The sequence below is a fragment of the Arvicanthis niloticus genome, chromosome 30 (assembly GCF_011762505.2).
Source record: "Arvicanthis niloticus isolate mArvNil1 chromosome 30, mArvNil1.pat.X, whole genome shotgun sequence".
Taxonomy (NCBI): domain Eukaryota; kingdom Metazoa; phylum Chordata; class Mammalia; order Rodentia; family Muridae; genus Arvicanthis; species Arvicanthis niloticus.
The window spans coordinates 23,447,374-23,471,471 of record NC_133438.1 but is presented as its reverse complement, the minus strand read 5'-3'; the positions used below and the strand labels follow the sequence as shown (position 1 = coordinate 23,471,471).

Sequence of the window (24,098 nt, the reverse complement as noted above, 5' to 3'; positions counted from 1 at the left end):
TTGGATGTCAGAATGAGGAAAGTGTGGAAGCTGAGGAAGAAGGAGCAGGCCTCAGAGCTCCTAACCAGGGAATCTCCAAAGTTAGTTTCACACCAGCCTCTGGCAGCTCCCAACCTTCCGACTCCAAGTCTGCCCTTTCACCCTGTGAAAGATGTGCTAGCTTAGTAGCCTTCACCTAGATTGAGCATCGGCCCTAAGCATCAGGATTTGAAATTGAATGTGACCCTCCCTTAGAAGGTCAACAGACTGTAAATTTTACTATCAACATATTCACTTTGAGTCATAGCTTCCTGGAAAAACCATGATGTTCACTGTCTTCCATTCACTGGGACAGAACGCCCTTCCTAATTTAAGGAGTTGACCAAGGAAGTCTTGCCAAAAAAAATGCTTTACCCATGTGCAAGAGTTGGGGTGCAGACGGGATAAGCTGCGAGTTTTCGGTTAATCTTTTTGCTGTTTGCTTTCTCAGTATCTTACATGGTTTAATCAATCACCACATCTTGGGATATACAACTTATTTTCCTTTTCTCTTGATTTCTTTCCACCTAGAAATATCAAAAAACTCTAAACAGAAATACACTGATAATCACCAAGCATATTTTAAATACTCTGAATTTTCCAATTAAAAGGAATTATACAAGTTTGAAATACAAAGAGGTTAAAAAGTGCTTGGCAAATATTGTCTCAATAAGCATCAACTTCTTGATTTAAATGAACTAAAATATAATCCAATATTAGCGAAAGGGACATAAGTGACTTCCTGAACCTATAGAGCAAGGCTGTATAACATACATGTATATGTATGCACACGATGGCTTAGAGGTGTCAAGAAACACTTGACGTAATTTAAGGACATCTAAATATAAACTATATAAACATAACCCAAAGCTGTAGTCATTTGAAATGCTAGTGAAAACTTTAGGGTTTTTTTTTTTTCCTTCAACACAATGAAGATTCATCTGGGATTAAATTGGAGACATTATTTGAGGTGTTCATTTTTTATAGTGATAAGCGGTAGCCCCTTTACACTGACTTTTGTATAAATATTCAAGATAGATGAGCGTATCTACACATTACCTTCCATGAGGATAATTGTAAATGTGAACAATATAAGATAGGAAGGTACACTGTGCTTTCGAAGCTACCTTAAAGGTGTGTGTGTGTGCGTGTGCATGTGCGTGTGCGTGTGCGTGTGCGTGTGTGTGTGTGTGTGTGTGTGTGTGTGTGTGTGTGTGTGGAGATGGGCTCACTATGTCTTCCTGGTTGGCCTAAATCCTCCTGCCTCCTCGTCCTGTATACTGACAATACAAGTGTAAAGTTAATCAACTCTTTATGGTTGTTGCAAAAGCCATACTAGGCAGTTACTCTTCTTGGTCTCTGTGACACTGTAACACAAAGACACCATTTAATTAACCCTTTGCTTGCCAGCACCACCTCAACGCTCTGCTATCTTCTGGCGCTCCTTTTCTCAGGGAATGTGTAGATAAGACCTTTCTAACTTCAATCTGACTCCCCTTACCTGCTCTTAACAGAATGTAAAGTCGACCCAAAAGGCCTTGGGGAAATAGAGAGGTCAAAGATGGCCCCAGGTGTCCATCCTTGATTAGATGAGGGAAGAAAAGACCAGGCTAAGCCCCTAAGCCTGGAGCAAGGCATTCCTGAAGTGGGACCACTTCACCTCCATAAGAGGCTTTGTGGATTCCATGCCCAAATCATAAACATTCCTGTGTAGACCCACTCCCAGAGAATGACTTCTGTGCCGCTGAGCATTGGTGACTATTTGTAACATTTCACTCGGCAGCTTGGGAATGGAAAGTATGATTGAAGCATGTGGAGCTGATGAAAAAGTATTAACCATATGAAGAAGGTCATTTGTATTCAGTTTGTCATAACACAATTAGTACACAGTCCCTTGCAAAATAGATGACTAGAAAGAGGCACGAAGAAATAAACAAGCGAACAAACAAACAAAAAAAAAGTGGAGAATTGTAAATGTGGAAGCAAAGACGAGCAGCATCTAGGTGAAGCACAGACAACGAAGTGAAAACTACTGAAGTTCTCTTTGGGAAGAAAAAAGGATTCAGCCTGGCAGTGGTGGCACACGCCTTTAATCCCAGCACTTGGGAGGCAGAGGCAGGTGGATTTCTGAGTTCGAGGCCAGCCTGGTCTACAGAGTGTAGTTCCAGGACAGCCAGGGCTACACAGAGAAACCCTGTCTCGAAAAACCAAAAAAGAAAAAAGGATTCAATGAATCTCATTTTGAAAGGCAAGTTTCCAGGAGAACAGGGACAAGCGAAGGAGCAGTTTAGGGGAACGGAATAACTCATAACGTCCACACAGTCCATTTGGGACAATAAACAAAAAAGTGCGGGCTCACAACTGAGGCTCTGATCCACCTTTCCAAGAGAGAAGAATGTGTGCATTGCGTTAAGTAAGGCAAACTGGTGTAGCCCATCGTTGCAGTAACTCCTGTTTCAACACATAGAGTCCCAAGGAGACTTCGGTCCCCCGCATGGTTGGCTCTGGGTCACTCCGTGTCGCACCGAACCCTGCCTTCCTGTCTCCACGCACCCGGCACGCTCCCGGGCTGCGCGCGCACACGCACTCCCACGCACACGCACAGTCCGAAGGGGCTCGCGGGGATGACTGTCCCCTCTAGCGGTCACCCGAGCTAGCCCGGCGTCTCACTTTACCTCCCGCGCAAGCAGGATGCCCGCCGCCGCTGGCTCCACAGCTGCCTTCGGTCTCCGCCTCTCTCCCCTTCTGGTTCAGCAGTTTGGGGCCCTCTGTGTTTTCAACAGGTACCATGGTCACCGTAGGACTCACAGCTTCTCCCTCGCCAGCGGACCACCCCGACCTACCGCGCTGACAGCAGTGGTCGCTGTCCCCATGGGCAGCATGCTAAAGAAGAGTGGGAGGGGTTGTGGGGGGGGGGCCGACCTTCGGGCAAAGCCAGTGTGATTTGTAACCAACTTTGTTTCTATTTCCGAAGGCTTTGCCCTTTTCGGTGACACAGGCTGTTGCTATTCCAAGCAGCCTATCACAGGCAGGGGGCGGGCCGTGTCTCCAGGATTGTTTTGCCTTTAGAGTTGGAAGCAAGAGGTTAAAGACTTGGGACTCAGAGGCAGTGTTTGGCCACCGGCTAGGGCTAGCTCTTGTGTTCCCGCAATTTGAAAAGCAGCTTAGAAAAAGAAGCATGCAGATTTAAATGCAAGTCTGCAAGCCAACAGTGGGGAACAATTACCCACAGATGGTATCAGTTAATCTCGCTAAGAGGAACATTTTATGTAAAGACGTACCAGAAGGAAAAGTATTAATTTTTCTTTTGTCAGCAAGCCTGTTACCCTAAAAGCCACAACACTCACCAGCTTAAACAAAACGTAAAATTTGTTTGTTTCAACGGGATTTGGGTCTAGGTAAATGCCTAGCATAGCTTTCTCTCTAGGCCTGTGGTACGGATGAAGGCCTGCTCCGAACTCCTAACATATCGATTCTTTAGACACTTTCTAGCCTGAGTTAATAGAATATACTCCTTTTTAAAATGCATAGTTGACCTGAAAGCGAGAAGCAAACAGAGGATCTTCTGTCAGGTTGCTCGTTGTCTTGGCTGGCGGGAGGATACTCGGTATTCATAGATGACTGGGGCTGTTGTAACATGAAACAAATCAGGGCACCAGAGGGAGGGGTGTTTTACTGGTTTGTGAATGTGTACTTATATAAACAGTCAGACAGACTGACATATTTTACCATCCGTACTGTACTTAGCAAATCATATCCACTGAGAAAGCCGTGACATCCCCTTAGAAATCACTGGGGTAAACACTTGAATGTATGAAGTACTTTATAAGACAGAAATTGTGCCTGATGTATGACCTCGAGCAACTCTTCTCCAAAATAAAGCGTGTTAGAGAAAATGGGAGTGAAATAACTTGCCCGAGCTTTTCAGAGCAGGCCGAGGCTCGGTGGTAAAGCACTAGCCTACTACACACAAGGTCCTGCCTGGGGTCAGAGCTCCAGAGTTACAACAAATAAATACAGCCAGTGCTCTCAACCTCCTCAGAGCTGGTCAGCAGTGGAGGGTAATTCTCCTGCGTTCTAACATTTCAGCCCAGTCCAACACTCTTTAGTTCTTGACCTTAAGAGATGCCAGGAAACACAGATTTTCATATTAGCCATTCCTCTGCAAGGGAAAACAGGCCTGCACTTGTCCTGGCAGTGACCTGTGTTTGCTTATTTTGCACACACGTTGTGTCCTAACTAGGTTTTTCATCAGCATCATGTGAACACATCTTCCTCTCATCCTTAGCACTTCTGTATCATACTCCTGCTGTATGTGCCGGTCATTCTAGGAAGAATCCGTACAGACCTCACTCATGTCTCATTACGAGTAGAAGCTCAGAGAAGATCAATGTGTCAAGACCAAAGAGCTCATAATGCAAAGTGGCTGAAGAAACTGCTTTTGCTTGTCCCCATGTGCGTTGCGGGGTTTGCAGGGTTTATTTGTGAATATAATAACACCTATTTATCGTTTCATCACATTCTCTTGCCGGGAACCTGTAACGAACTGAGTGTGGGGTGGGACAAATGTTCTTGCTGTAGGTGACTTGTATAAATGCTTTGTTTTGTGACGGCTCCCCACCCCCATTGATTCCTGTTAGCAGGAAGCATTGGATTGTTTGCTGGGGCAATTGAGTTGGCACAAGACAAACCCACTTCTGGAACACCTTATTATGATTGTAAGTGGTTCAGCGACTCTTGCTCAGCTCTCTGTAACTGCGCTATTCAAAGACTCCATAGGTGTAAGTCAGAAGTCAAGAAGAATAAGGAACCAACCTGACTGACTACATTGCCTCCTGGCATCTGAATCTGTTTCATGTCTCATTGTTGGCCTGACTAAGGCCACTGGTCTACACTCACTTTGTTCTCGTACATCAAAGTTGACTCCAGTATGCACAACCAGGGTGTGCTTCGTATTTTTAGCCCTGAGTTTCTTTGACTTTGTCCCACCTTTCTGCCTATTCACTTCTGCTTTTCCCCCAAAGCAATGATAGAGATCAGGATTCTGATTACCCAAGGTTAGTCACAGAAGCTAGAGCCTTTCTTCAAAGCAGGCAGTAAAACTCGGAGTTACCTTTTCCATTCTCCCTTCAAGCGGTGTCTCACTGGATTCTCAGAAGGAATGTGACACAGAAAGACCAAGAATCTGAACACACAGGTCTTGCTGAGTTTCTGTTTGAGCTTTTACCATTAGATCCCTTGGGATCTGTTGGGAGCTAACTGACTTTTAGCAGAAAGCGGCTATCAGCTTTGCAGCCACCTCGAGCCATATACCCTGACATGAGACTTGGTTTTCAACAGCCTACAACAGCTGAGCACACTCTGATCAATATCTTGTTTATCGCACATATCTTGTTTTGCTGTTTAGTGCTCCCATCTGCAAGGCGCACGTGGTATCCACGCCTGCGAGGCATTCAGTGCACGTGCTATCCATGTGCTATCCACGCCATACAGGGTGCGGTGCACGTGCTATCCACACTATCCACACCTGTAAGGCTTACATCATATCCACACCTGCAAGGCATGTGGTATCCACGCGCCTAGAAGGCACGTGACAAAGTGTATAAATACCCCGGACTTCCCTTCAGAAAGAGAGAGACAATAAGAGAAAAGAGAGAGACAATAAGAGAAAAGGAGACACAATAAGAGAGACATGAAGAGAGATAATAAAGGAAACAGGACTTGATCACACACCCTGTCTTGTCTCCATTCTTTGCATCTCTTGCTAGGCCCTGACCCTCGGACTGGAGCAGCAGAGATCGGGCCGCAACATTTTGGCCCCAAAGCGTGGGGCAAAACAGTCTGCAACACAGTGGCCACCAAGCCTGGCAGGGCCTCAACAGGGATCCATCTGCATTTCTACATGGTTGTCCTGTCCAGTCTTTACTGAACCCAAGAAGGAGATCAGTTTTCCACGGGTCTTGGGAGCTTCGTTTCTGGAGGACCCTCTACCACACAGAAGTGTAGCTAGACAAATATGCTATGGGTTCTTGGGTTAGCCAATCTTTTGATATGGTTGTGCTAGTGACGAGTGGTAAGATGGGTGGTAAAAAAAAAAAAAGCTACCCCATACTTCTGCCTACTGCTACCAGACTGATCCCTGTAAATCCAATGTTTATCATTACCAGAATGTGAGCTTTAAGAGGGCAAAAAGCAGTAGATTTCTGTACATTCATCTATCCCTGTATTTTTAGTTCCTGGGAAGTTACCAGCCATGCTGTACCTGATTGATAACAATCAAAGCTGTTAGTGGGCCAAATAACTAAAGCTTTTTTTTTTTTAAATATCAAGACCCAAATTATGATTGGCTGTGACACTTGGTCCCTACTCTCACCTTGGTCCCTACTCTCACCTTTGCCTTAGGGAAAAGTATCACTGAGGTTGCCCCCCAAGGGAGTCTGAACTATTAAGACCAACATCAAAAGCTATTCTTCCATTCAGAGAATATGTAATCAGCCACCAGAAGACAGGCAGTCTTTCACTCATATCACCAATAAATTTACTATACTGCACTTCAGACTGTTGTTGATAGGCAGTGCTGTCAGGACTTCAAACAGTATGGCTTACAAAACAACAGCGTGGGACGGCAGATGCTTTGTTCCGTGAAAAATCACTGCCCCAACTTTGCAGAAATCAAAATTCAAAACTTCACTAAACATGCCCAGGATCAAAAGATATTTTCCAATGACTAATTATGAGAAGTTCGAATCAAATCCTATATTTTGTAATACTATCTTAATGTTTTCCCAATTATCTATCTGCCAATCCCCCATCTATTGAAATACATTCATTTTTGTTACAGCTAAAGTAAGGGTAAATGCCTTCTATGTGGTAGCGTTAGCAAGGTCTCCACTCTTTAGGTTTCTTCTTTCAACAAAGTTTTACATACAGTATTGAGCGCAGCCTAAGAATGCCATTATTCATGTTCCAAAAAACACACACAGCCCAGACCCTGGTTATACCACAGAACGTGACCAGAAACACAAAGGTCCTTGTGCTTCTTCTGAGCAAAGTCCCACCTTAACTTCCAGAAGGTTCTGGTTCTTTGCCAGTCAATCCCCTCCACCTGTCTGGAATCCTTCAACAAGGGGAGTGTGGGTGAGGACTCCAGTGTAAAACCTCTTTCCCTGGGCTTGATTTGTGAGACTCACTGGTTTTGCCCCTAAACTATCAGTTCGCTCTCTTTATCGATGCATAGCCTGAGATGAGCCAGTGCTCTGCTTACTCATTTCCTCTTATGGATACCTAGGCTGTTCCCGACTCTTGTATATCATACATAAAGCTGCAATGAGAACAAGTATTTTTTTTTTTTTTTTTTTAATTTCAGAACCTAACATCTCAGTGTTGGCACAGCAGTTCAAGTCTGTTGGATCTCAGAGCCACGGGCTTTCCTTTGTACCCTGCTGCTTCTCTGTACTGTCTCATTATGTTTATGTGGACATTTCTGGGGCTCTCAACCTAAAAGACTTCATTACAATATAAATGGAGAAATAGGATCTTTAGACCAACAAGGAGTCGAGATACAAACTCAGTGCTTGCCTACTCCTAAGCCAAAATTAATACCCACATTGGCGTGATTTTTTTCGGTAAGGATATTTATTTTATCATTTTGTTATGTTATCTGAATAATTTTGATTTCTAAATGATTTCTTGTTTATCCATTTGATTTTGAAATAGGCTCTTGCTGTGTAGCTGGATGAGCAGAAACATTATTTTCAGAACAAATAAAGATGATTTACATAGAAAACAAGAACACTGGACGACTGTAGTGAAGGCTTTCCCTAATGCTACAGCCTGACTGTGGATCCATTTGCCAACAGGACTTGTCTACCTCGGTGGGAGAAGATGCTCCTACTCAGGCAGAGACTTGATGCACCAGAAAAGGGGGCTACCTTGGGTGGAGGTACCCTCTCAGAGGAGAATGGGGGATGGGGGTAAGGGCTCTCTGAAGGGGAGACTGGGAAGGGGGAAACGCTTGGGATGTAAAAAAATAAATATAAATTAAAAAAATAAGAATATTGGTTACTTCTAGAAGCTGGAGTGGTGTTGCGGCCCTCTCCGCTCCACGCTTGGGGGCTAAAATGTCCCGGACCTCTATGCCGCTTTGGTCTGTGGGTCAGGGTCAAGCAAGAGAGAGAGTGGGGATAAAGGGGAAGAAACGCAAAGAATGGAGACAAGACAGAGGTTCTGATCAAGTCAGAAGAGAAATCTGGGGTATTTATACGCTTTTGCCACGTGCCTTGCAGGTGTGGATATGACGTAAGCCTTACAGGCGTGAATAGCGTGGATAGCACGTGTACCTTACAGGCATGTATGGCGTGGATAGCACGTGGATAGCATATGCACCGCATGCCTTGCAGGCGTGGATACCACGTGCGCCTTGCAGCTGGGGGCACTAAACAGCAAAACAAAATATGTGGGATATCAGAGTGTGCTTCAGCTGTTGTAGGCTGTTGAAAACCAAGTCTCATGTCAGGGTATATGGCTCCAGATGGCTGTAAAGCTGATAGCCACTTTCTGCTACACGTCGGCTCCCAACAGAGTGGGAATTTCTTCCAAAGAGATATGATGGAAATTTCCAGAATGATCCTGTTCTTTGGTGATCCCGCTGCCTATGCTGTCTAAATGCTGGGATTATAGGCTCTTTCACCCACCCCAAGCTGCTAAGTGTCTTCTGTGTTTCTTTCATATGGTTAGAGTGTTATTATGACTCATAACATGTTATTTAAAATCTCCAAAATTACAAAATGAACATAGGTAAGTTCATTATATGATCACTGTATTTAATATTATAGATTAATCATTAAGTATAAGACAATAAAGCAATGCAAGAAAATGTTCATACTGTCACTTTAAGTAGGAAAATCAGTAGAAAATTATATACTCAATATTTTCATACAAGCTTTTAAAAAATACATTTATACGTTGCTCAAGAACTTTGGAAAATTAAAATAAAATATAATTGATATGGTAGGCTGGCAATCGTGTGTAAAATGTATTGCCTTAAAATTGTTTGGGGGGAGCTGGGCAGTGGTGGCGAATGCCTTTAATCCCAGCACTCAGGAGGCAGAGGCAGGTGGATTTCTGAGTTCAAGGCCAGCCTGTGTCTACAGAGTGAGTTCCAGGACAGCCAGAGCTGTACAGAGAAACTCTGTCTCGAAAAAAAAAAAAATTGTATAAAAAATACAGCTTAGTGGTAGATGCTTGTTTATTATTCATAAAATACAGGTTTGAAACACTCTCTCTCACACACACACCCCACACACATTGGAAAGAAACATACAGAAAATGTGGGACACCATGAGAAGACCAAACCTTCAACTCATAGGAATAGTTGAAGGAGAAGAATCCCAAGTCAACAGCATAAACCAGATGTTCAACAAGACCATAGAAAAAAACTTCCTTAAACTTAGAAATGACATACCCACACAGATACAAAAAGACAAATAGACAAGACTGGAAAAGAAAACCCCCATGGCTGGCCTATAATAGTTAAAACACTAAGTATATAGAACAAAGAAAGAGTATTGAAAGCTTCAAGAGAAAAAACACAAGTCTTACATAAAAGAAAACCTATCAGAATAATAGCTGATTTCTCATTGGAAACTTTGAAAGCCAGAAGAACCTGGAGCAATGCATTCCAAGTCCTAAAAGACCATGAAGGTAAAGTGAGACTAGTATACCCAGCAAAACTATCCACCATAGTTGCAAGAGAAAGAAAAAACTTTTACGTGTGTGTGTGTGTGTGTGTGTGTGTGTGTGTGTGTGGCTTTAGAATTAAGAAAATGCAGGAACCAGTGCTGGAGGTTGCAGAGAGGAATAAAGACAACCAAGAAACTGGAAAGAAATATAAAACTATAATTACTAAGACACAAAGTACCATGGAGAACACAACACCAAAAATCCACATCACAAGACCACAATACATACATGTCAATAATAACTTTGAGTACTAGTACTGTCCTAGTATTTGGTTTAAAAAAAAAAGACTTCAAATAGACTAAAGCTAAACAGAAGAGATAAAGAAGGACAGACACTTTAGTCTCATCAAGGAACTAGTTAACCAAAAAGACATTACTATTTTAAACAAACTCTTATAAACCCATTTTTTTTTGTTTTGTTTCTTCAAGACAGAGTTTCTCTGTGTAGTCCTGGCTGTCCTGGAACTCACTCTGTAGACCAGGCTGGCCTCAAACTCAGATTTCATCTGCCTCTGCCTCCCAAGTGCTGGGATTAAAGGCGTGCGCCACCACTGCCCGGCATGAACCCAATTTTATAATAAGGAAATAAAGAAAGAAATAAAGAAATAAACTAACTAAACTATTAGGACTAGAAAGATGCTTTCTAAGAGCTTTCTTAAGAACACTAGCTTTCAGAAGACCTGGGTTCAATTCCCAGCACACATAATGCAGTTCACAGCTATCTGTAACCTTAGTTCCAAGAGATCTGACACCCTCACAGTGACATACCTGCAGGCAAAACATCAATGCATTTAAACACTTAAAATATATATACTACTGAATTTAAAGATGCATGGTGATATCAACCCATTAAGAGTAGGTAATTTCAATACCTCATTTTCTCCAATAGACAGGTCATCTAGCCAATTAGATTTAAATCACATTTAAATCTTAGGTATTAGAAATTATTAGAATTATTAGAAATATTAGAACATGATATCATACATCAAGTGCACTTAACTTGTATCTCCATAATATTCTGCTCTCAAACCCAAAGAATACCCATTCTGCTCAAAAGCACGTGAGGGCTTCTCTAAAATAGACTGCATCCTAAGACACAAAACAAATCTTTATAAATTCAAAGACTGAAATAACTCTGCATATCCTATCTGACCACAATTAAATGGACAACAAACAAATCTCTAATAGATGGAGATTAAACAACTCAGAACTAAACGATGGGTATTTCGTGGAAAAAAAATCCTAGAATTAAATGAAAATAAAAACACAGCACAATAAAAAAAATATCTGAGACATACACCCTACAGGGGAAATTTATAGCCCTTAATGCACCAAAAAGAGCCTGTTGAGAACCTCTCTGGCCCACATTTGGGGGCCAAAAATGTTGCGGCCGAGCTGCCCCACGCTTGAGGGCCAAAATGTAGGACCCACATTGCCAAAGCCTTGGGGGCTAAATTGTTAGAGCCTGCACTGCCCCAAGCTGCTCCGGTCTGCGGGTCGGAGTTCAGCAAGAGAGAGAGAGAGTGAGGATGGACTCGAAGAATGGAGACCAGACAGAGTGTGATTCAATCCCGTTTATTCTTCAGTCTCTCTTCTTCTCTCCAGGTCCCAAGTCTTGAGTTCCTAGTCCCTAGTTCCTAGTCCCTAGTGCCCCCAAGTTCCAAGCTTCTTTCCAAGCTCCCTTCCAAGTGCCTAATACTTAATAATCATTTCTTCCTAGTTCTCTAGTCCAAGTGTCTTCTTCCTCAATGCCTAATTCCTACTCCAAGTTGTACTGAACTCTTCTGTCTGCCTCTCGCCTTGTATATGTCTCACTTCTAAGCCACACCTTTAAGTCATACCTTTAAGTAATGCCCTTAGGCCTTGTCTCTAAATATGATCTCTAAGTCACGTTCTTACTTCTCCGTGCTACTAAATCACACCTTTAAGAGTCGCACACACCCAAGGGAAGATCCTGGCTATCTAAAACAAGATGTTATCAGAGTGTGCTCAGCTGTTGTAGGCTATTGTATCAATCTTTTGTCAGGGTGTACAGCTCAAGATGGCTGCAAGGATGATAGCCGCCTTCTGTTGGCTCCCCACAAGAGCCCCAAATAAATGACTTAATGATGCCACTCAAAATTTTCAAAAAACCTAAAAGAAATGAATGACTTTCTAGTATTCGCCAAAATTACCCAAATCATACCACAAAAAAGCCACAACCTTAACAGACCCATAATGAATAAGGAGGTGGTAATAGTCGTAGTCATAGTCATAGTCAGTCATAGTCAGTCATAGTCATAGTCATAGTCATAGTCAGTCATAGTCATAGTCATAGTCAGTCATAGTCGTAGTCGTAGTCGTAGTCATAGTCAGTCATAGTCATAGTCAGTCATAGTCGTAGTCATAGTCGTAGTCGTAGTCATAGTCATAGTCATAGTCAGTCATAGTCATAGTCATAGTCATAGCATAGTCATAGTCATAGTCAGTCATAGTCATAGTCAGTCATAGTCATAGTCATAGTCAGTCATAGTCATAGTCAGTCATAGTCATAGTCAGTCATAGTCATAGTCATAGTCAGTCATAGTCATAGTCATAGTCAGTCATAGTCATAGTCATAGTCTTTCCATAGTCATTCAAGTCCTAGTCTTAATAATCATTTCTTCCTAGTTCTCTAGTCCAAGTGTCTTCTTCCTCAATGCCTAATTCCTACTCCAAGTTGTACTGAACTCTTCTGTCTGCCTCTCGCCTTGTATATGTCTCACTTCTAAGCCACACCTTTAAGTCATACCTTTAAGTAATGCCCTTAGGCCTTGTCTCTAAATATGATCTCTAAGTCACGTTCTTACGTCTCGGCTCTAAATCACACCTTTAAGTCGCACACACCCAAGGGAAGATCCTGGCTATCTAAAACAAGATGTTATCAGAGTGTGCTCAGCTGTTGTAGGCTATTGTAATCAAGTCTTTTGTCAGGGTGTACAGCTCAAGATGGCTGCAAGGATGATAGCCGCCTTCTGTTGGCTCCCCACAAGAGCCCAAATAAATGACTTAATGATGCAACTCAAAATTTTCAAAAACCTAAAAGAAATGAATGACTTTCTAGTATTCAGCCAAATTACCCAAATCATACCACAAAAAAGCCAACAACCTTAACAGACCCATAATGAATAAGGAGGTGGTAATAGTCGTAGTCATAGTCATAGTCAGTCATAGTCATAGTCATAGTCGTAGTCATAGTCATAGTCAGTCATAGTCATAGTCAGTCATAGTCGTAGTCGTAGTCGTAGTCATAGTCAGTCATAGTCATAGTCAGTCATAGTCGTAGTCATAGTCGTAGTCGTAGTCATAGTCATAGTCATAGTCAGTCATAGTCATAGTCATAGTCATAGCATAGTCATAGTCATAGTCAGTCATAGTCATAGTCAGTCATAGTCATAGTCATAGTCAGTCATAGTCATAGTCATAGTCATAGCATAGTCATAGTCATAGTCAGTCATAGTCATAGTCAGTCATAGTCATAGTCATAGTCAGTCATAGTCATAGTCATAGTCATAGTCAGTAATAGTCATAATCAGTTTAAACCTCATAGACAAAGACATTAGAAAGTCAAAGTCATAGTCGTGGTCATAGTCATATGAAAGTCATAGTCAATATTCAGTCATAAGTCATAGTCAAAACCTCAGTCATAGTTCAGAGAAACAGTCAAAAGCTCATAGTCAGTCCATAAAGACTCGTAGCCAAAGTTCATAACAGTCATAGAGATTGCCAGTCCAGATCTCAGAGTCAGTCAGAGTCATAGTCAGTCAAAATCATAGCATAGCAGACATAGACATAGTCAAAAATCAAAGACAGACAGAAGTGTAGTCATTTAGCCATTTATATATCATAGTCCCAAATAGTGTAGTAAAAGTCATCTTCATAGTGATGTCCATATTCAGAAGAAATAAATTAGACACATATCCATCCCCATACACAAAAACTAACTCCAAATGGATCAAACCTAAATATGAAACACTGGAACTACTAGAAGAAAATATAGGCAGTGCCCCCACATGTCACTGGTGTAGGAACGGACTTCCTGAGTAGGAGTCTGTTTGTCCAAGAGTTAAGGCAGCAGCTGACAAGTGGGACTTTATTAAACTGAGACGCTTCTACACAACTAAAGAAACAATCAGTGAAGAAGAAGCCCATGGAGTGGGAGCTATACATCTGACAGAGGATTAACATCCAGAATATATGAAGAATCTCCCCTAAACAGCCAAAATAACAAATGACCATTCAAAAAGAGGGAGAGCCTGGATCTGAACAGGGTTTTCAAAAGAAGAAAAAAAAAATAGCTAAGCAATACCTCCAAAAAAAAAAAAAAAAAAAAAAATCCCTTGGGAAATGCAAACCAAAGCAGCTTAAAGATCTTGTCTTACCCCAGTCAGAATGGCAAAAATAACAACTGACCACGAATGCCAGAGAAGAAGGAGGAAAGGTGTTTGCAAAGTGGAGCAGCCCTTCTGGAAATCAATGTGAAGAATTGTCAAAAAAAAAAAAAAAAAAAAAAAAAAAACTAAAGATAAATCTACCATATGAGCCAGCTACAAAACATCTTGGCATATGCCCAAAGGACTCCACACGTATTTGCTCAGCCATAGTCATTGCTGCTCTACTCACAAGTCAGAAAATGGGGATGACTGACATGGCCCTCAACTGATGAATGGATACTAGAAATGTCGAATATGATTCACCTGTAAAGAAAAACAAAATCATGAGCTTTGCAGATAAACGAATGGAACTAGAAACGATGATATGGAATAAGGTAACCCAGACCCAGAAAGACAAACATTGCCAGGGGCCTGCCCCAGCATTTTGAGGTTCAGAGCTAGGTGGAACATAGAGATGCAGCAAAGCCAAAAGACTGGTGATCTCCAGCCTTGTAACTCTCTCTAACTGTACTGGGGGCTAGAAGCTGATGGCTTCTGGAAACGTTAACACTCTTGCTTATTCTGTGGCTGAAAACTGCTGGCTTCTTTTCTCTTTAACTCTCTGTGCTTAAATAAGCATTGGGTGCACTTAACTCTTTGTTACTGTTCTGTACTTGTATAAATGTTAAAAAAAAAAAAAAAAACAAAAAAACATTAACTCTTAGTGCTTATATAAGTGCTGAGGACTTACAAAAAGGATTTATTGCTAAGGCTCCTTTCTCTAGTGAGTCAGCCAGAAGCCTCTTGCTGGCCAGGTGAGAGGCTCAGAGCTCCTTAACTCTTTTGAATCAAAGAGAAAAGAAAGGAAAGGAAGGAAGTCACAGAGACAGCACACACCAAGTAAAGCAGAAAATGGCTACACCACCTTGTTTTCAGCCTTTCTACAGGTTTTTAGACAAATATTTCTCTGTGTAAGAAACAATTACCTGATAGTTAAAGTGTTACATAAAAGAAGAGTTACAGAAAAGTAACAATAACAAGTTTAAAGCAATGTTTCATTCTGTAAGTTCAAAGCAACAGTTTTACATGGCTTTGCTTTATCAGAGTGTATACCTGTGGCTTCATCCTTGGACCTGAATGTTTTATGTTTTTCCTTGAGTGCAGATTTGTCCCAAGCCTATATCTCTTTTTAGTGTAATTATGAAAGCTCACTGTGTTTTTTATGGAAACTGTACTTACTATTCTATGACGAGTGGGCACATTCTATTCTTTTGTTTTGTTTTGTGTTTTGTTTTTTGTTTTTGTTTTTGTTTTTCAAGACAGGGTTTCTCTGTGTAGCCCTGGCTGTCCTGGAACTCACTCTGTAGACCAGGCTGGCCTCGAACTCAGAAATCCACCTGCCTCTGCCTCCCAAGTGCTGGGATTAAAGGCGTGCGCCACCACTGCCCAGCCATTCTATTCTTTATTACATCTTTCTAGCAAAACGAGTAAAGCCATTGTAGAGTGAAAAATTATATATACAGGCTTTTCCTTTATCCTATACCTGAACAAGAATGTAAGTTCCAGAAAGAGGAACTGAATGTAAGATTTTCACTACCCCAGGACACTTGCTGGATAAATTACATTCCTCAAGCCTCAAGCAGTAGGTCCACCTATGGGTGGGAGAGGCCCAAGGCAGGAAGGCATTCCTGACCACAGATAAAAGATTCAAACCACCTAGGTGGGGCTAGAGCAGGAAGAAGTAAAGATAATCTGAAATAGTTGGTAAATGGCAGGATAGGACACAATAACATGGTAAAAACCACATTTTTGAGAAGAATGAGTGTGCAGAGTGATTTTCACATGACTCTAGATTATTTGAGCTAGATTCTCTGAAATGTTCCACTGTTCTTGGTTACCCCTCCCTTGGTCTTCCCAGTGCTATGTTCAAAATTTGTAAAACAACCAATCATGTGTAACTGCGGGAAAATGCAACCATTCATGTGTAAGCGCGCGAAAATGCCTTCCTTCCCCCACCCCATGCTATAAAAGACCCTTTAACTCACCACTCTGGGCCAAAACCTTGCTCTTGGAGCTAAAGAGCTTGTCGTTTTGACCGCCGGCTAACTTCCCTAATAAAGCCTCTGCTGATTGCATCCAGGTATGGTTTCTTGTGATCTTTGGGTGGTCTCGATTTGCTGAGACTTGAGGAAGGGTCTCCCGAGTATGGGGGTCTTCACCATCTTAAAACTTTCTTCCTGAAATTATTTTAATCAAATCAGGAATTCTATGAAATCATTAATTCATCTAAACAGCATTAATTCATGAAAGTTCATCTCTATGTTGATCTGCAGGAAATCTGCTCAATATGGTAGGCTAATGCCCAGGAATCCTTAGGCTATGTAATAGTGACAGGAAAGGTTTATCAGTGCAAAAAGCAATCCTGGGATGAAGTCTCTTGGGGCCTTGCCTCTCAGAGCTCATCCATCGAAGACCATTTAAAAATGGTGGTCCATCTCCAGGAAGGCAACCTGCTAGCCTTAGCCTTTCCTAGATAGCTCCCGATAAAACATCACATGTTTGCTCTTATCTGAGGCTCCTAGCTCCAAATTATGACAAGTAAGTGTGCATCCTAGAACTCGGAAAGTAAAAAGGAACATTGATGGGGTTGGATGGTAGGAAGCAATGGAGAGGGGAATAATGGGGTCCCAGTGATCTGAGGGGGAAAGGAGGGGAATGGAAGGCTCTAATTAGGGAGGGAACAAATACAGGAGAAGAAGGGTAAATAACAATAAGGATTTCTAAAACACTTATAAAGAATCATACTGTTAACTACTACCTAAAATACCTGTAATACAGGTAAATTGAGATTGTGTGTGTGTGTGTGTGTGTGTGTGTGTGTGTGTGTGTGTGTGTGTGTGTTTTAAACAAATTTTGCCATCTGGGCTGATAATGCTCCATTTAAGAGCCAAAAGCCAGCTAACAAAACCCCCAACACCCAAGCATAAGATCTCTCTCTCTCTCTCTCTCTCTCTCTCTCTCTCTCTCTCTCTCTCTCTGTGTGTGTGTGTGTGTGTGTGTGTGTGTGTGTGTGTGTATGTTAAACAAATTTTGCCATCTAGGCTGATAATGCTCCATTTAAGAGCCAAAAGCCAGCTAACAAAACCCCCAACACCCAAGCATAAGACCTCTCTCTCTCTCTCTCTCTCTCTCTCTCTCTCTCTCTCTCTCTCTCTCTCTCTCTCTGTGTGTGTGTGTGTGTGTGTGTGTGTGTGTGTGTGTGTGTGTGTGTTTGGCCAGTGTTTTTCGGGAGATTCCTAAAACATATGGGTTATTGTTATTGTCAGTGGTTGCCACTCAGAGGTGGAAGGTAGAAGGTAGGTCCCTGTTGCTGAAGACACAAGGCCCAGGGGCCACTGAGAAGCTTGAAAGCCTCCTCCCTGAGGACTAGCTAGCTCTCATGGTACCAGAAGGTGTATACAAACTTCCAAAAGAGAAAAGAGCCAACAGCCCTACCCAGCTCTGATGCTCATGAACCATAACAACAACCAGCATGGCATGATGTCCCTAACTGGCACCCATACCTTGGCAATATCCAGCAGCTCTCTAATTGGACATAAGACCTGCTCAACAAGGAGAACATGCCTGGTACTGTGACCCTAGCCAGCTACACTGGGCTAGTGAAATCACGGATCCTGGACGAGAACCTACAATCACCCACCACTTTACTGAACCAGCATAATCTCTAACTACATTCTAAACATTTGTCCTTATACCAACTGATAAATAGTCGTCCCCCTCATCAAGGAAAGTTTTCTCTGCAATAGCTGGAGACCATTACAGAAAACCACAGCCAATCAAAATGCAGAGTTATGAAGCTCAATCCCAACCGGTACATCTACAATACAATTCCTACACCAGAAAGATTGTAAAACCCTGAAGAACAGGGAGTTTGCTGTGAGGCTGTGTCTTCTAGGAATGTCACAAGCTGTACCCATAAAATTTCACCAAGGACAACAACAGACATGCTAATGTGGATGACAGAAAGCCCACGAGGCCGCAACCTCCACAAAAAACCACAGGCAACTAAGTTAATGCCGAGAGCGGAAGACAGTCTTCCTCAGGGGAAAGCACATCCATTGACTATCCAATACCAAACAGTCAGCCCTGAAAACATATGTACAAGTAATCATACAGACGAGCAGGTTCTACTTAGGAATATATATGTATAATATATGTCATACACATATAAAGCATCTATGTGTGTAGTGACAGTTAATGAGAAATGAGCCCCTGAATTTGAAAAAGAGCAAGGAGAACTGTGAGAGGGTTGGGAGGGAGGGCAACAGAAAGGGGAAATGACGTGATTATACTATTCTCTCAAAAACATAAAAGAAACGGCTGAGCGGTGGTTGCACACGCCTTTACTCCCAGCACTTGGGAGGCAGAGGCAGGCGGATTTCTGAGTTCGAGGCCAGCCTGGTCTACAGAGTGAGTTCCAGGACAGCCAGGGCTACACAGAGAAACCCTGTCTCAAAAAACAAAAACGAAATGATTTTTAGATTACAATATGCACACACACATACACACTTATTTTTTTTTAAGTTTGGGCATGTATTCCCTTTTAATCCTAGTGCTTGCTGGCCAGGCAGCCTGGCCTAAACAGTGGGCTGCAGGCTTTGTCTTAGAAAATATTTTGTCTTAGAAAATGGATTGCTATTGAAGAACAACATCTAAGGTGGACCTCTGCACCCCACGTGTACATGCACACGCACGCGCACACACACATACACACATACACAGAGACACACAGACACACACACTCACACAGAGACACACAGACACACACACTCACACAGAGACACACAGACACACACACTCACACAGAGACACACAGACACACACACTCTGATGCACGTGCGCGCACGCACAGGGCAGATTAACAAAAGAAAAGTAAAGCACTTTAATTTAACCAAATTTGCATGACAAATATGTGATCAGAAATGAGAACCCCTGTTAGCGTTTTGTCTAAGCTCTGCCCCACAGTTACCTGGCAACAGTCAGGTATCCCTGACTCACTATAACAGGGGCTGCTTGCCCCCTCTTCTCTCTCTTGCTCTTGCCTTCGTGTTTCCTCTCTGTCCTCTAGCCCCTCCCCCCCTTCCTTTCTCTCCATGTGCTCATGGCTGGTCTCTCTCCTCCCTCTCCTTCTCTCCTTCTCCCTTCCCCTCCCCCTCTCCTCTGCAGCACCCAGAGGTGGCACGTGGGGAGCAGTATGAAGAGTACCTGTCCCAGACTGAACAGCGCTGGCTGAAGCTTGCCCTGAACCACGTGGGGCCCGATGCAAAGGAGAAGAAAGTGTTTAAAGTAGCCCAGGCCATGGCAAAAACCATGCTTTGATAACGCAGTCCAAGACAGTGCGCAGGTCAGACATTAGACTGAATGACTGAGGCATGGGTTCTACATCACTGGTGTTGAGCCAGGCATGAGGAGGCCCCTGCAGAGGTGGTCTTCTGTGGAGCCGTGGGTGCCCACAGTCAGATGGGGCGTACCCTACCTTCACAGTGGCCTCTGTCCACTGAGGGAAGATTAGAGTGGGATGTGAATTTGAGGACCCAAGGCTGTGTGCTTCTGTCCTAATAAAACTGGGCTGTGTGCTTTGAAAAAAAATTCTCTCTCTCTCTCTCTCTCTCTCTCTCTCTCTCTCTCTCTCTCTCTCTCTCTCTCTCTCTCTCTCTCTGCCTCTACTACCTTCTTAACTCCCCTTCCCATGCCCTGAATAAACTCTATTCTACACTATACCATCATGTGGCTGGTCCCTCAGGGGGAAGGGATGCCTCAGCATGGGCCTGCAGAGATACCCCTTTCCCCATACCTTACTGTGCATCCACCAAAACATATCCCCTCTTCTCTTTATCATTTAATAAACACATCAACCCCCAAGTTACACACAGAGCAGCACATCTGAAATGCCAGGAGTCAGGCCTAGGAGAAGAAGGATCCCAAGTTCCAGGTCAACCTGAGCCATATAGTGAGACTGTGTCTCAAAGGGGAAAGAAAGAGAAATGAGGAAGGGGATGGGGGTGGGGGAAGAGATGGAATAGGAAGAGAATCGGGGACCCCAAGACACAGGAAGGCTGTTTTTATTTTTTATTTATTTATTTTTTTAATCTAGGAAAGCCAGGGTGGGATGGGGGGTATTTATTTGTTTTTGTATTTTTGTTTTCTTTTGTTTAAGCAGAGACAGCTGTGTAGACAATGTGTTTGGAACAAAGCAACATGTTCAAATATAGCAGACTGTGTGTGCCCAAAAGCAACCCATCCAGGTAAGGAGAGGACTTGAGGTTTATTCTTGTGACTTTTTAAAAATGTGACCATGGACTATTTTGGAGCTGACTGAATGCATCAAACTGGAAAATACTGGCTTTCTTTTTCCTGTGTTCTCTTCCCCTCCCTTCCTCTCCTCTTATTTTATGCACTGGAGATTGAAGCTATGGTCTCACTCATGCTACATACAGACTATAGCTCTACCTCTGAGCTGTAGTCCCAGTCTTCTTTCTCACTGTTTGAGGCACCGGCTCATGAAGTTGCTCACGCAAGTCTTAAACTTGTAATCCTCCTGCCTCAGCCTCTTTCATAGTGGTCTATGTCACTTCTGTGGGTTAATTTTGCCTTCTCCGGCATACTTGTGTGTAAATAGCTCTTTCCAGTGCCACCCCCAGCCCCATAAAGGACATCCTGCACCCGTGACTCCAACCCCTGTGGCACATGCTCCATGTCACCTTTCCTGAAGCAGAGAGATGAGAAGGCTCTGAGGTAGATGGTATCCCTCGATGTGGACCTGGCTTGTGGCTCCAGGCTGTGTCAGTGTGGAACACTTATGCAGAAACACTGCTCTGAAAAGAGGGCCAAAGGTTCAAGCCAAACACAAGGGGAAAACCACCAGAGAGACATATCAGAGAATCCCTCAGTCCTGCACATTTTAGAATGCTTGATAGCTCCTCGGCATTTTATTAAAATATTCGCTTTCGTACTTAATTTTGAATTTTTATTTGTATTGTATAGGAGCACCATGTTTTATCAATTTCAGGCACTAAAAACTTGGATCTGCCCCCTGTGAATATGTTCTGAAAATGTGGGCTTTTCTAGATGACTGTGCCTGCTAGAAACCTCTTGGGTCAACTCCCAAATCCTCCCTACCACTCACTAAATCCAGGCTGCCTCACCACTACCCACATGACAGCCAACCACGAAGCACAGGTCTTCTCTGCCTCAGCAGATTCCAGATTGCAGTCAAGAAGGGTTTAGTCTAAATCTATATGTCTTCTTCTATTTTAGATGAGATCTTGGTATGTAGCTGTGGCTTGCCTGGAACTTACTATGTAGACCTAGCTGGGGTTGAATGGCCTTGAATATCTCGGCCTCTGCCTCCTGAGTACTGGGATTCTAGACATGGACCACCATGGAGGGCTTGAAATCAAAATTACTTAATTTTCAAATCTTCCATCGTGACTGGAGAGATGGCTTAGCCATTAGAGTTTAGGCTCACCAGCAAAATGGCCAACCTTTCATCAGCTTCCACCTGTTCTAAAGAGTGATCAAAACTCCTTACTGGTGCTTTAAATGTCATCGTGGCCTAGTGTGATCTGGCCTTGCAGACTCAGATCTTTCTGGTTTAGCTCTGCAGTCTAGGTGCACCCTGGACTCCCCCGAGCAAGCCCACAGGCTCCCTGCTTGGCTCGTTCTCCTGTTCTACTCTTATTACTTACTGGCTCTCCCATTTGCTTCCACCTTTTCCAGTGAACAACCAGGGCAAAGGCATTCCATGGGCAGAGAGGCAAAGGGATAGTTGAAAGTAATTTTTTTTTTCAGGTCCTTTCTTTCTGAATAACGTTAGGGAGTAGGTGGTTCAATCAGAGCTGGTCAGACTTTTAAGCAGAAGAGAAGTCAACTCAGAAACTAGAGGATTCATAAGACGCTATTATAAGGCTAAAAAAATTGATTACAAACATTTGGGATCACGTCTCAAGACAATATAGAGCTGACACATCAGCTGAGCTCCTACAGCTAAGCTGCCAAGTGGAGCAGTGAGGACAGGAACATGGTGCCTTAGTCAGGTGCCATGACACACAGCAGCTGAGAACAGAAGCAGGAAGCTATGAGTTTGAGGTCTGTCCCCAAAAATGAAGAAAGGCAGATAAGAGGGAGGGAGCTAGCACTCTGAGTTAGAGGGGCATGGATCCGTAGTTCAAGGTCAGGGCTTCTGTTACATAGCATAGGGTAGAGGGGAGGTAAAATGCCTACTATGCAAACATAAAGACATGGGTTCAAGTTCCTACCACACATGTAAGAACTGTGCTTAGTCACTCACATCTGTGACCATGGTGTGATAAGGCAGAGCTAGCCAGATTTTTATGGTTCACTCACCAGCCAGTATAGCCAAAAATGGAAGCTCCTGATAAAAGGAGGGACTATGTCTTGAAAAATTAAGGTAGAAAATGACAGGCCATACAGACACACCCACAGATACACACACAGAGACCAACAGACAGACAGATGGACAAACAGTTAGACACACAGATGGACAGACAGACACACAGACAGATGCATACACACAAACATATATACATACATACATACACACAAACATATATACATACACACAAACACACACCACACCACATACCACAAGGAAGGGAAGGGGGAGGGAAGGAGATAATATAAACTTATCATTTTATTTTGGGTCCAGGACTAGACTATCTCTGCCCCAGCCCGCGGGGATTCGGCGAGACCTTAGGGAAGGGGGCGAAAGAATGAAAGGACAAGAGACACAAAGAATGAGAGCAAGTCTGGGGTTCTGATCAAGCTCTGAAACTTTAATTTTGGAGGCAGTTTATAAGGACACAGCAAAATGGGAAGTTTGGGCGAGGGACATTGCTTAGGGCTATCCCACTATGGAATCCTTACTGTCTAAGACCAGTCCACTGTCATATCCTTATTGCCCTAGACCATCCCATTGTGGTAACTGGCTCCCAGGAAATGCCAGACGTTCTTTAAGTTCCTGGGACCTGAGACCTGCAAACGCCTGTTCTTAACCTTTTACTGACTAGTCTTTCTAGAACAGCAGGTAATTTCCTGAGGTTCTCTTAGAACAGCAGGTAATTTCCTGGGCTTGGCTCCCGGCATATCCCTGCATTCAAAACTGTGTTCATGAGATGCTATCTGTGCTGGAGCCTCTGTCTGTCTGATCCTGGAAGCTAGCAGAAGCTCCCCAAAGAGAAAAAGAAAGTAGCTCCCCTGCTGACCATATGTTTCTTTATGTGGGTGCATCTAATTGATACCTGGAAACCCATGGCAACAAAACCCAGATGTGTAGATTTCTATTTTTCTCAGTGGGCTGGAGGTGACCAGGGGCACTGTCCTGTATCTGTTACAGTGGTGACTACTTGAGTTAATAGATTGTTTGGTGTGTGGTCTAGAGGCAGGGTCATGGAAGGTCCAAGCTTGTAGAATCTAGCATTACCATGGCCAGAAGAGACACAAACTATGAGAAGTTAGGGCTGGGAAGATGGCTCTTTCTGTCAGCCAAGTACTTGCTGTGTGAGCATGAAGATCAGAATTTGGACCCTTGGAAACCATGGAAACACTGGGTGGATGTAGTAGTTCACCTGTTATTATGGCTTGAGGGTAAAGATGACATCCTTAAAGCAAGCTAGCTAGTCCATCCTGGCAAGTGGGGTTCAGTGAGAGACCCTGCCTCAAGGAAGAAGGTGAAGAGTGATTGAGAAAGATCCTCATGCCAATCTTGGGCTTCCACATGCATGTGGACACATGTGTATCCACATACATGTGAACATGCATACATGCATGTGTATATATGACATATGCATGCATATGCAGCTTGGGAAATCTGAAGGTGATCGAGGAGACAATAGGAAGAAGCTACATCTCTATGGTCCCATGAACATGG

General features: G+C 43.1%; 1 protein-coding gene and 1 long non-coding RNA gene across 2 annotated transcripts in view; one reads left to right on the top strand and one right to left on the bottom strand.

Moving 5' to 3' along the window:
• Slc2a12 (solute carrier family 2 member 12) overlaps positions 1-2,996 on the bottom strand; it is a 58,643-nt gene extending 55,647 nt beyond the window's left edge. Inside the window, exon 1 of the mRNA XM_076928108.1 lies at positions 2,694-2,996. Coding sequence (XP_076784223.1) covers positions 2,694-2,808 — 115 coding nt within the window. The 5' untranslated portion in view covers positions 2,809-2,996. The remainder of the gene's footprint in view (positions 1-2,693) is intronic.
• Positions 2,656-7,979, top strand: LOC143441051 (uncharacterized). Its single transcript, XR_013108307.1, has 3 exons — positions 2,656-2,801; positions 7,385-7,643; positions 7,735-7,979. It is a non-coding gene; the product is annotated as an uncharacterized LOC143441051 (long non-coding RNA).
• Positions 7,980-24,098: the final 16,119 nt, after the last annotated feature.